General features: G+C 54.8%; 1 protein-coding gene across 4 annotated transcripts in view; it reads left to right on the forward strand.

Moving 5' to 3' along the window:
- Positions 1–13,070, forward strand: part of NTNG2 (netrin G2) — a 66,932-nt gene that overhangs the window by 11,085 nt on the left and 42,777 nt on the right. For 3 of the 4 annotated variants that reach the window (XM_028090572.1, XM_028090571.1, XM_028090573.1), the window contains one exon: positions 85–162. The exons of the other annotated variant lie outside the window; for it this stretch is intronic. In XM_028090572.1, coding sequence (XP_027946373.1) covers positions 85–162 — 78 coding nt within the window. The remainder of the gene's footprint in view (positions 1–84; positions 163–13,070) is intronic. 4 annotated transcript variants of the gene reach the window in all.

Below are 13,070 nucleotides of genomic sequence, written 5' to 3' on the forward strand. Positions count from 1 at the left end.
GAGACAAGCCTCAGAGAGCCCTCAGCGGGGTGCCTGGCACAGAATGAATGTTCCAAAAAAAGGGATTTTCTTTTTCCATCCCAGGATTTAGCTGGAGAGACAAAAGGAGTGACAGTAGAGCATAACAGAAGACAATGCTGTCGACCGGGCACGGAATGGGAGGTAGAGTCCCTGCGTACGGTGGGAGCTCAGCTATGGGGGGCCCGGGTCTGGGGTGAAGGGTCGGAGGCATTCAGAGGAGTGATGGCTCGCTCGGAGGGAACGGCAAGTCCAAGGTCATGGGGTGGGCGTGCGAGGGACATGAGGGAGGAGCACTTGGATGCCGGGGAGGGGACGAGCCACGCGACCTCGTCCTCCCATGTAACCACCCCGCCCCCCGTAAGCCTGTGGGCGGGGAGTTTACTGTACCATCAGGCAGATGAATAGAGAGACCGAGGCTTCCCTAGGTCCACTCAGGGCTGGAGCTGGGATTCACCCTTCTTCTGTCTGGCTCCTAGTGTTGGGGGGAGGGGGGTCAGGCCAAGGATGTGGCGGTGGGGAGGGCAGGAGGGGAACAGTGGGCAGGCAGAGGCCCGAGGGAGCCCCTGAGCCCAGGGGCCAGAACAGAGCATGGCAGGCTCAAAGGAGCGGGGCCCCTCGCCGCCCGGCCCTGGCCACCCCAGGACCGGGGCCCAGGCTGCAGAGCCCCGTTCCCATCCCATGGCCCCCGTGGCCCAGGTTCCCCGGCCTCGGACCTGGCCAGGGTCCATCTGGCCCACGACACGCGCGGGGCACCAAGTGCTGAGGAAACTAGGAAGTGGCAGATGATGCGGAAACCGGTTCTGCTCGGCTTCGCTTTGCAGGTTCTGATCTGTTTTTCTTCAGCAGCAGATTTGCTTAAATATATGAAAATGTGTTTCTAATTCCCTGAGCACATACCAACTGCTGGCGGGAGGGGGGGGCAGTGTGTGAGAGCAGAACGAGCACAGGAGGGGAGCCGGGAGGTTCCAGGTTCTGGCAAAGTCTCCTTGCTGCTGGTACACCAGGTCAAGCCCCTTAGCCTCAGTTTCCCCCACTGTGCCAAGATGCGGTGTACGTAGATTCACCAGCACTCCTGGAGGATGGCCAAGTAGATTCTGGGAGTTTGGAGAAATCTAGGCTAGGGTTCAGCTTTGGTCACAGACAGACAAAATGGGGGAATCCCAGCGCAGATAGAGGGGTTCTGAGTGCCGAGCACAGCGCTAGACATTTTTTTTCCAAGTCCAAACTCCTTTATCATAGTATTCTCACAAACGAAAATCAAAACAAAGAAAAATAAAGCTGAGCACTAAAAATATAACAGTACATCACATAATTTCCCTCTGGTTTTCTAAATGCTTTTTTTTAATTGAGATATAATTAATGTATAACACTGTATTGGTTTTAGGGGTACAACATAACAATTTGATATATGTAGATATTACAAAATGATCACCACAATAAACTTAGTTAACATCCATCACCACACCCGGTTAAAGGTTTTTTTTTTCTTTTGATGAGCCATTTTTAAAAGAATTTAAAAATCTTTTAAAATTGAGGTGAAATTCATATGACATGAAATGAACCATTAACATTTTTTATTGCAATAAAACATATAGACCATAAAATTTGCCTTTTTAACTGTTTTTAAGGATACAGTTTCATAGCATCTAGTACACTCAAAAATGTTGTGTGACCACCACTTCTATGTAGTTTTGAGACATTTTTAATTACCCCAAAAGGAAATCCCCGTCTCCATTAGCTGTCACTCCCCAGGCCCGGGGGACCACTAGTCGGCTTCCTGTCTCTATGGATCTGCCTATCCTGGACGCTTCTTGTAAATGGAATCAAATGATATGTGACTTCTTGTGCCTGGCTTCTTTCACTTAGCAGTACGTTCTCGAGGCTCGTCATGTTGTGGCAGGTGTCAGTATTTCGTTCCATTTTTAAGGCTGAGTAAGATTCCGTTGTATGGATAGACCACATTTTATGCATTCGTGCACCAGTTGATGGACATCTGGGTTGCTTTTACTTTGGGGCCGTTACGGATAATACTGCTGTGTCCATTTGTGTATGCTTTTTGTGTGGACATTGCTCTGCGGCATATACCTAGGAGTGGAATTGTTGGGTCGTATCGTAATTCCATATCTAAGTTTTTGAGGAACCGCCAAACTGTCGTTCACATCAGCCGGACCACTTTCCATTCCCACCAGCACGGGACACAGTTCCAATTTCTCCACATCCTCACCAGCACTGCGTATTTCCCATTTTTGTTTTTTATTATTATGGTCAACCTAGTGCGTGTGAAGCGGCATCTCATATGGTTCTGATTTGCCTTTCTCTAGTGACTAATGACGCTGGGCATCCTGGGCTTATTGACCACTTGTGTATCTTCTGCGGAGAAATATGTATTCATGTCTTCTGCCCATTTTTTTTCATGGGGTTGTCTTTTTGTTGTTGATTTGTACATGTCCTTTATGTATGCTAGGGACTAGATCCTTATCAGATAATATGATTTGCAAGTATTTCCCCCACTCGACAGTTAGTCTTTTCACTCTCTTGATTGTGTCCTTTAATGCACAACATTTTTTTTTATTTTTGTGAAATCTAATTGATCTATTTTTTTTTCCTTTTGTTGCTCGTGCTTTGGATGTCATATCAGAGAAACCACTGCTAAATCCAAGGTCGTGAATGTTTACCCCCATGTGTTCTTCTAAGACTTTTGTAGTTTTTGCTCTCATGTCTAGATCTTTGATCCATTTTGAGTTAATTTTGGTATATGGTGTACAATAAGCATCCAGTTTCCTTCTTTTGCCCGAGGATAGCTAGTTCTCCCAGCACCATTTGTTGGCGAGACTCTTCTTTCGCCATTAAATGTTCTTGTCCTCCTCGCGGACAATCCGTTGACCGTCAGTGGAGGGTTGACGTCTGGGCTCTCCATCTTTTCCCTGGAAACACTGAGCATCCCATGCGCATTGTCTCCTCGGGCCCTCCCAAATACCCTGCAGGGTAAAAACTACTTTCCCCATTTTACAGATGAGGAAGCTGGGACCCCAGCGCTAAGTGGAGAGTCTGGGCTTGAACTCAGATCCCAGGCATTTAATGTGATGCCGTGGTAAAGCCTGAGGAGGGGGAGCCCAAATACTCATGCCTTCTCCCTCCTTTTCTCTCCCCTCCCTCCTTTCCTCCTCCGTGTCTCCTTTTTTCCTGACCTAGCTTTTAGGCTGGGATGTTAGCTTTGATGCTCAGAGGAGGGTAACTGGGGAGGGGTGCCCAACCTGTGACTTCTCTCCGGTCTCGGAGTGTCTCCTCTCCAGCTCCCGCGGCACCCCCTCCCCGATCTGCTCAGCAGGGCCCCGGAGCCTGGGTCTCACGTCGTCCCACCACAGACATGGGCTGCTAATTATCCTTCATCTCAAGTAGGGAGTGCAGTTTGGAAGGGGTCTTAGAGATGAGAGGAACCTCAATACCTATGAAGTACCTAGAGCCACCTATTCCCGTGGGACTAATGGCTCAGGGGAAAGAGGGCTCCTTGGACCTGGCTGCTGGTGTCCCTCTGCCCCCGACCTGGGACCCTGAGCCCCCCACCCCCAGGCAGTCCTAGGGCTCCTGTGAACATGAGGGGAAACTGAGGCCCCACAGGATGGAGTGACTTCCTTGGGCCCCTAGGGAGGGACGACAGACCCAAGAGCCTGGACTGTAGGTCCTGGGCTCTCCTGAAAGAGTGGACTGGAGCCCTCGGGATGTGAGGCATTCCACACCAGGTCTCCGTCTATGCACTCATGCCCGGGATTTGACCTCACATGATGGCGTTTGGTGGGGGACATGGGATGCCTGCCTGAAAGCCACCTGCAACCAGTGGGGTGCCCGGGCTGCCCCTTCAGTGTAGATGTGACATTTGCTTTCTGGCCCCCTTGGGTGAGCCCCTGGTGATGTGGCTGTGCTCAGAACTGGCCCTGCATGGCCCGGAGGGCTCCAAGGTCCCCATCCCAGCCTGCCCGCAAGCTGCAGCGCTCCAAGTTGTGGCAGCACCAGGAGAGGTAGACTGCAAGGGGCCCCAGGATCTCAAGGTGTGGCTGTGCAGGGGTCACCTCCTTTAGAGAAATGCAACCTATCTCTCCCTGCAGGAATTTTGCACGTCTGATTTGCCCTCCACACTTAAACCTGGGGGCACTCTAGAGCTGCTCCCCCCACCCCATAAAGGGACTTAGCCCATCATCAACGATCTGGCACCCTTGTCCCCTAGCCATTTGCCCGGGGTGCTGTGGGACCATTTGGACCCCTCAGTCCCTCATTCCAGTTCCCTCCTTCTGCCTGTGTCATTTGTCCACTTGACTCCAAGTGTCGACCAGGGAAATAAAAAGAAATGAAACATGACCAGGACATTTCCCCTCGGTCATAGCAGAGTCTGTTGTTGGTCAAAGGTGAGAAGGAGTCCAGTGGGAGATGCAGCCTGCACGTGACCCTCAAGCTCCCTCCTGCTCCAGCCCATGTGGACGGTGGTGCCCTTTTGGGGTTCTTGGGGGTGTCCCCTCCCTCTGGGAATCAAGAGACAGCCAAAGGCAGGTGACAGTAGAAGGAGAAGCCAGCTGGCCAAAGGGCACACTGTCCCTGTCCCCACTCCAGGCCATCTAAAACCCTCACCGACAGCCCTGGGGCAGGCACTGGGCTGGTTCTGGGCTCCCGGGGCCTGGATTCCCCACTGGACTGGCTTCCAGGAGCTGGGTGAACTCAAGGCAAGTCTCGAGTAGAGATTTCCTGCCTGCATGCTCACCCTCAGAACCCCACTGCCTCCCCGGGTTCTGTTTCTAGCCTTTGGGACTTTTTAAACTTGGAGAGGGAGTCAGAGAGGGGAAGGGAGAGGGAGAGATACGGAAAAAACCAGCAATGTCCCAGGCACCCAGGACGACCCAGAGGGGACAAGCAGAGCAAAGACCAACCCATACCTCAGCAGCAAAACCCCAGAGCAGGGACTCCTGCCTTTGGGGATTCACGGTGCTCTCTCAGGAACAACACACACACAAACACACACACACACACACACACACACACACACACACACGGTTGCAAACACGTGGGGCTTCCCAGACCACCCTGGGTCCACCCATGGACCCCTGTGGTCCCCCTGGGGGCCCTTACACTCAGGAAAATCAATGTTTGTCTTCTTGTAACCGAATGGTCCTATTATCTGAGGATTTTCTTGATTTTACCTCTTTCTCCTCAGAGGAGCAATAGCTTATATTTATTGAGTGCCTCCTGTATACCAAGCACTTGACCTAAACAAGCTTATTGAACCCTCACAGAAGACTTTTGGTAGATCCTATATTTATACCCTGAATACAAGGAACCCGAGGTTCAGAGAGGTTAAGGCACTTTCCCAAAGTCACACAGCATTGAAATAGAGGAGCGTGGCACCTCTACCTTGGGTTGCCTGGCCCCAGCACTTAGCTGCTAACCAGGCCATTTATAGCTGATGTGAGGCACTCTGAGTAGCTTAGAAAGCACCTGAAGGATTGAGTTGGTTGTCATCTCTGTGTGTGTGTGTGTGTGTGTGTGTGTGTGCACGTGCGTGCCTGTGGCCCTTTGCGGTGGGTGAGCATACTGTCCCTGTCAGCCTGAGGAAGGAGGGCTGGGGAGCAGTGAGTGATGGTGGCAGTTACCAGCCCCCCCCCCCACCCTTTGAGACTTGGCGGAGTCTGCTAATCCACTTATTTGATAATTCACTTATATCATGTCTATTTGGCAGCGGACACACTCCCACGCACCAGCTTTGGGGAAGGCGAGATGGCTTTGCCTGGAGGAAGCCGAGCTGTTTTTCTGGGGAAGGAGTGGGAAAAGAAATACACCCAACAATGGACAGTAATGGACCTAAAAATAGAGGGGGGAGGGAGCTGTGGGGAGGGGGAGCGTGGCGGCTGCCTTCCACCGGGCCTGTCTGCCTGGCACAGGCAGCCCGCCCCTTCCCATCCGGGTTCCCCAAATGTCTGGCCACCTCTCAGCCTGGGGACATGCACAGAGAGGGGAGGGGTAGGAAGGAGGGGTGGGGGGGGCCAGGTGCCACTCCCAGATGAAGAATTGTCCCACGGCAGGGTCCTCGGGGCACTGGCCCCAACCTTGGCTGCACACTGGAAACTCCTGGGCCGCTGAACCGGCCTGAGAGCCGGGGCCTACCCCGAGGATGTGAGGCAGCCGGTCCGGGGTGCCCCCAGACGAGGCTAACCTGAGAACCGCTGTAAGCGGTACCTCCACATCGGGGAAGGGGGTTCCAACTTTGTGCCTGTCTCCTCCATCCGTCCTATCTCTTCACCCCTGGGTGACCTTCTGGAAGGCTCTGAACCCAGGTGGGCAGCTGGGAATCGGCGAGTGGAAAAGGCAAGGGCCGGGAGCTGTGCAGACTCGGGGGGTCTGCCAGGGCCCCGGCTCTCAGCAGGCTGTAAGGTAGAAACTGTGCACTCCCCACCCCGCCGGCCACCACACCGTCCTTGGGGCGCGCCTGGGCACCGGGGCTCAGCCAAGCTCCCCAAGTGCTCCCGGGCCCAGCCAAGTGTGAGAACCACCATTGCAGCCTTTCCTAGGACTGCACTGGATCCCTTCCAGCCTTAAGTGTCTTGCCATCTTTTAAATTCAAAGGCCAGAGGGGCAGAGAGTTCGTTCTCAGAACCGGTCCTTGTGCCTGAGCCACAGGCACTCCATCCTTGCTCTGGCCTGGGTGTGGGGCGGGGGGGTGGGCCGAGGGGTGCCAACTCCCCCCCCCATGTCCCTCGCCCTTTGTTCCCAGGTTCTTAACCCCTCTTCCTGGAGGAAGGCTGGCTGGCCAGAGTCAGGGCCTTCCAGCAGCTGCTAAATGTCAAGACGGATACTGGCTCCAGGCCGCCCCTTTGCCCTTATCCCCCATGCTCCCCACCAGGCCCCTGCCCTGCCAAGTGCATTAACTCATCTCTCCCTGCATCTCTCCCTGTGCAAATTCTGCACAACCAGTCTGGTCTTCATTTGGCCTCGCTGCGTAGGGCACTCCACTCACAGCCCAGTTAAATCTTCCTAAACCTGTCCATACCTCGCCCACCCTTCTTGCCGGCCTGCCCTTCTGAAATCCCACCTCCCCGAGGAAGGCTTCCTGACCATCCCAGCCAGTTCCCATCCAGGCTTGTCTTCTGGGCCATTTGTGGGGACCAAGCCACAGGTGGCTTTTCTGGGGTCACCGCAGAAGGCTCAATGCTCTCATAAGGGGTCAAAGTGCCCGGGTGACCGGAAGTGTGACCTTGAGTCAGTGTCTGGCCTCTGGGGGCCTCAGGTCCCTCCTCACCTATGGGGGTGATGGTGAGAGCGGGGCTCATGTCATAGAATCGGTGCCCTTCTTCGGATCAACTGTACCAGGCTCCTGAACCTGGCCGGGCATCTGAGTCCCTGCAGCCAGGTTTGGTTGGTTGGCTGGTTTGCTTTAAATCTGGAGCAGAATCTCTGGCCTTAGGGCCCGGGAATATTTGCATACTCTCCCCTTCCAGGAATTCTGATGAGCAACCAGTTCTGATCGCTGTTTCCCCACGACTACTTTGCACATAGAGGACATTCAGAAATAGTGGGTGAAGACGTGAATAAGTACATGAATGAAACCTTGGGGGCTCAGCCCTGCCACTCCCACCCTCACCAAAGGATTCCTGCACAGAGTGGTGCACCTGTCCAGGGGTGTGCCCAGCTGTGTCCGGGTGGAGCAGGCCCAAGAGTCCTTCCTCTCTCCTCTGCCCCACAGCTTCTTAACTCCTCAGAGACCGGAAGGGAGAAACCCTTGACCATCTCGGCTTGTGGCTGTTGGCACAGGCCGTGGCCATCTGTCCCCATCCGTCTGGGTGCTGTGTGCACTCCCGAGGCTTCCTATCGAGTTTGGGGGACCCAGACAGGGGACCTGCCGAGGAGGGGGAGTCGCTCTGCAAACCTTAATTAAGCTCCCTGCAGGTACCCCGCTCCACCTTTGGGGAGCACACATTAACCCCATAAGTTGCTAAGGAAAACTGACTGAGTGCTCATCTCTGGGGCGGCGGGGCGGGGGCAGGCGGGTGGCAGTGGTCAGGAAGAGATGGCCAAGCAGACACTGCACGGGGTGGGTGGAGGGGAGGCGCTCCAGACGGGGGCTGCCCCATCCTGAAAGCCCCAGTGGGGGCAGGGGCATCAAGAGAGGAAGCAGACTCGAGGTATCTAACAAGGCAAGAAAATGACTTCAATAGGATCATAAAATAGTTTGTAAAGACATCTATGGTGTGAAAATCCCTTCCATTGCCCCTAAACCAGGGAATGGCGGTAGCGAGAGGCACGGGAGAGCATGCTAGGCTGCCCACCGAGCACCTAATTTGGAGCTTCTAGCCCCGGTTCTGCCTTTCGTTCACCAAAGTGACATTGGCCACGTTGCCTAACTATCCTTGCCCCTGTTCATCATCGTAAAAACAAAATTCGGAGTTGTGCCTTAGCTCACAGGATTGTCATGGATAGAGGAAACGAAATTTAGCAGGAAAAATCAGGATCTCAATGTCTGGTGCCAATAAAAATACTCAATGTGGCAGTTGAAGAAAGAAAAATAGAAACAAGGCAGGGAGGGGCATGGGAAGGTGGGGGGCAGTTTGGGTTTGGACTTTCTCTCTCGGATAAAGGGGCAGCCTCTGGGGCTTGGCAGGGGAGCTGAAAGTGCAGGTGTTACTGGTGGTTTATAAAGAGCATCTAGTGGGGGGGTGGGGGGCGGGCAGGGCAAAGGTTAGGGGAGGGGCTGCAGGATCAGGCTTCAACCTTACTCCTCTTGGACCCTCCCCTTTCAATGGGTGCTCCGCCCTCCCCCCCCAGCCCCGGACCTCTTTAGGGACCACCGTGGCCCCACTGTTCTGCTCGTCAGCGGGGAAGCCTAGGGCTGCTCCCTGAGAGGAGAAGGGGCCACTGGACGCCCTGCCCTCCACCCGCACCCCAGCATTTAAATCTTCTATGCCAATTTTCTTTTCCTGCGTGATAAAATATTCATGTCAGCAGAGCAGGCCCTCTTTGGGAAGGCTGCATGTGTCTAGCTTAGGCTTTGCACAAGCTTTTAAAGAGCAGAACGCTTTTCCTACTCTCTAAGCATTTTCTGAGTCCTGAATCAATAATGCACTTTACTGGGCTTCTCTGGATGCAGCTTTTCTTCCTCCCTGCACCCTGCCCCCACCCTGCCCAGTCTCTCTCTCTCTCTCTCTCTCTCTCTCTCTCTCTCTCTCTCTCTCCCTCTCCTTCTTTCATCCTCCCATCCCCCTTCTTTATTTTCTTTACTTTTTAAAGAGGTATTAAATGCAAGTGTCGGGCTGTTTGGGTGGCAGGCCGCGGGTGGGGAGTGGGGTGCGCCGGAGGGGAGAGCAGAGAGCCGCCTGGCAGTTGCCAGGCAGGCAGTCCCAGGCAGAACAGGTTTCTTCTGTGCGCAGGAGGGGGCGAGGAGGAGCGGCTGAGCCTTCCCGCTGGCCCTGGTGGGGAAGCTTTGAGCTCCTGACATGGGGGAGGAGGAGAGCTTGGGCGAACCCTGCTTCTTTCAGTTCTTTTCCAAATCAATTAGAAAATGTTTACAGCAAAACCAGAGGAAACAGGACCGACACGTAAAAGAAAGGGGGCCTGGAGCAAAGAAAATACATGGAGCGTGAGCCAAAATATATTGCCAAACTTTCTAGGGAGAGAGCAGTCTAGTTTGGCCTTTCTGTTTATGGTAATGAGTTCCCTGTCACTGGGGGTGTGCAAATGGCCGGGGAGCCCTTCCTTGTCTGAGACAGACGCCTACATGTGTCTGGTCAGTTATGTGCTGCCAGGTGAGGGGCTGGGGTGCAGAAGTCGCCCTTGGGGGGGCCACACAGATCAGCCCAGGCTCTCTTCAGCTGGGATAGAACTTCCCACTTCAAACGTTCCTAGAAATCTGGCGGTGGGAAGAATCCACACATGCCCAGGGCAGAACAGAATGTATCGTTTTTTCTAATGGTTTTTTAAACAGTACAGCCGTTCCTCCCCCTCCCCCCGGCCCCCCGCCACCGTGGTTTCAGTTACCCACAGTCGACCGAGGTCTGGAAGCAGATGGTCCTCCCGGCATGTCGTGAGAAGGTCAATAGCGGCCTACAGCTTCGCCCCCCGCTCATGTCACGCGCTCACTCCGTCCCAGCACACGGGCATTTTACTATCTCATGTCACACGAGGGGTGAGTGCAGCACGGGAAGGTAGGTGGAGAGAGGGAGACCACATTTACGGCACTTTCGTTACAGTATTTGGCTATGATTATTCTGTTTTTTGAGTCATCATCATTAACTTCTTATGGTGCCTAATTTATAAATTAAGCTTTATCATAGGTATGTACACATAGGGAAAAAACGGTATTTATAGCTATGACTTGGTTTCAGGCATCCCCTGGGGGTGTTGGAAAGTATCCCTTGTGCATAAGTGGGGAGACTACTATAAAATGTTAAGCTCCTGTAGAGACAAACTCTTGTGTAGCCAACCAGAGCCCTGACGAGACGCCGCCCATGCCCTCTGGCTGTTCAGCTGAGGGAGGAAATTGGCCCTTCTGGGTCTGCGATCCTGGAGGGCAGCGTTTGGCATTTGCATCCCTGCCCCAGCTGACCCTCTCCTGGACAGTCCTCCAGGGCAGCCTGACAGCCTCGGGTCGGCAGAAAGTCTTACTGGCTGTGTCTGGAGGGGAAGCCAGAGGTGGGGTACAGGACTGCGGAGCTGGCGTCCCTGCTGGAGGCTGCTCCCACATCTCTCAGGAGTCGGTTAACAACACAGTCCTAGCTGCGCGGTGCTGGGCAGGTCGCTTACCCTCTCTGAGCCACACCAGAGCAGGGAGATTGAGTGAGACCAGCGAGAAAGTGCCCCTTGAGAACCCTCTCATGGGATCCAGTTGCTGGGGGTGGGAATGTTTAGCAAATTCCACTTCGTGCAAACAGTCATTGAGGGTATGGGGCAAGGGTGGGCAAGACGTGGTCTCTGCTGGCCTAGAGTCCAGCCCCAGTCATGGAAGGTTCTGGAAGGAGGTAAATTGTGGGCAGGGTTGAAGTGAAAGGCCTCCCTGTCCTCCCAAACAATTTGGGGAACTGGGGCAGCAGAGAGGTGCTCTGGGCAGTTGAAGACCTGAGGCCAGGACAGGTTCAAGGGGTCTGAGGTAGACCTTTGGCCAGGAGATGCCCACTGTGGCTGGTTCAGAGTCAAAGTCTGGGGATGAGCCGGTGGGGAGTGGTGGCTGTCGCTGTGGCCTCCGGATGCTCACTGTCAGGATGGATGAGTCCAAGGAAGATCCCTCATCCAGGCCCCTGGCCTCTCCTATGAGTAGGGGCTGGGCTGGAAAGAAACAGCTCTAACAAGAAACCGAAACCAAAACAACAACAGCAACAACAACAAAAACCCACCCCAACAAGAGAAGCCTCCCTGGCCAGCTGCAACTCCAGCCCTGAAATGCCATTGGGGCGGGGGTCGGTTTCCGCTGATTCATGAGCAGGGAGGGGTGACCTTGCTGCGGTCCAGGCTTCGGCTCAAACAGAAACCCAAAAGGGAAGGGGAGAGAAGCCTGCAGGCGGAGGGAGTTAAAGAGGGACAGGGGTCAGTGGAACCACCAGAGGAGAGGACAGGGAGGGAGGGGGACGGGAGGAGTCGCAGGGGGGTGGTGGGATGGTTAGAGACCGGCAGGGCAGCTAGAATTAGAATCTGTTCCCAACAGAATCTCGTTTCCGCTTTGTTAATAATTTATCCCCATTGCAACTTCTCTTACCAATAAATAGGAAATAATTTGTTAGGGAGAATTCCCCTGGCACCCCGGCTTTCTCCCTGGAGTAGAGTTGGGGATGCCAAATGGTGTGGGGAAACTGAGGCACGGATAGGGCAAGGCCCCACCCAGGTCATACAGCGGGTTAAGAACAGTCTCCTGAATCCCAGCTCCGAGGGTCAGGGAACTTATTGACTCACACACCTGCCCCAGGTGTGTAAGAGTTTCCCCCAGGGTCCTAGAAGCATCCTGCGAGGTGGAGGGTGGGGCTAGCTCAGCTGCCCATTGGCTTCCCCCACCTTTGCTCCTCCCTAAGTCCTGTTCTGCAAGAGGGAGCTGGTGTTGCCTGGCCTGACCCTTGGAACCCCCTGGCCCACGTCCCTCCCTCTTGGCGCCCCTCACCACCCCTCCCTAGGGCTCACCTTGGCCGCCTGCTACAGGCAGATGCCTCCAGCCGCGCTGAGGTTGACGGGTTGAGCATGAGACAGTTCAGCTGGCAACTCGGCAGACAGGTTCAGAAAAATCTGTCAGCTGCTAAACTGTTCCCTGGGCCTGCCCACACGCCTGGGTGGAAGAGCGATGGGCTGTCTGCCTCCCGGTGGAACCCGAATCTCGAGGGAGCAGCCCAGGTCTGGGGGCGGCGGTGTCCTTCCCTTTTGGGTGAAGGGCACACTTTCCGGACTTGTCTCCGAGCCCAACTCCCTTGGTTTCTTGTCCCACCTGTGCCACTGGGAAGCAGCGTGACCTTGAGACGTTGCTCAGCCTTTCCTCATTTATAGTGTAAATTGAAGGACCCCATCTTCCAGGCCAGGGCACGTGCAGGGTGTGGACCTTGCTGCGTGCTCGAACCGCAGGGCTGGTGATGGCCCAGATGCTGTCCCTCCATCCATCGGTGGTGAGCTGCGGCTCCTGCGCAAGGTGCTTGCCGCGTGGCACCTGCTGTAATCCTCAGGAGGGCCCCGAGGAGTCAGGCCGCTCACCCCCGCTGATTCCACCCTCTCCGCCAAGTTTTCCCAAGGATCCCCGAGGAGTGCCAGGGCCTTGGCTGCCGTGAGGAAGGAGGAGGGTGAGGCCGCTGCCCTCATGGCGCTTCCCCTCCAGTGGAGAAGTTGAGACTCGACCCGGGGAAGGGGAGAGACCCGTGTGTGGTTGGGGGGAGCCTGGGGGAAGGCCTGTCCCCACTGGTCCAGCTACAGATCGCAGAGCCCTTCCCGCTGGGTTCTGGCCACACTCCCAAACCCCGCCCCTTCGGGGTCCAGCGACTGAAATATCTCGACACAGGTTAGGATGCAAGGCTGGTCGGCACGGGCTGTTTATTCCTCTTCTCGAGACT

Source organism: Eumetopias jubatus, unplaced genomic scaffold (genome assembly GCF_037043125.1).
Source record: "Eumetopias jubatus isolate StellerSeaLion01/CBP00866 unplaced genomic scaffold, mEumJub1_p1.0 scaffold_15, whole genome shotgun sequence".
Classification (NCBI taxonomy): Eukaryota; Metazoa; Chordata; class Mammalia; order Carnivora; family Otariidae; genus Eumetopias; species Eumetopias jubatus.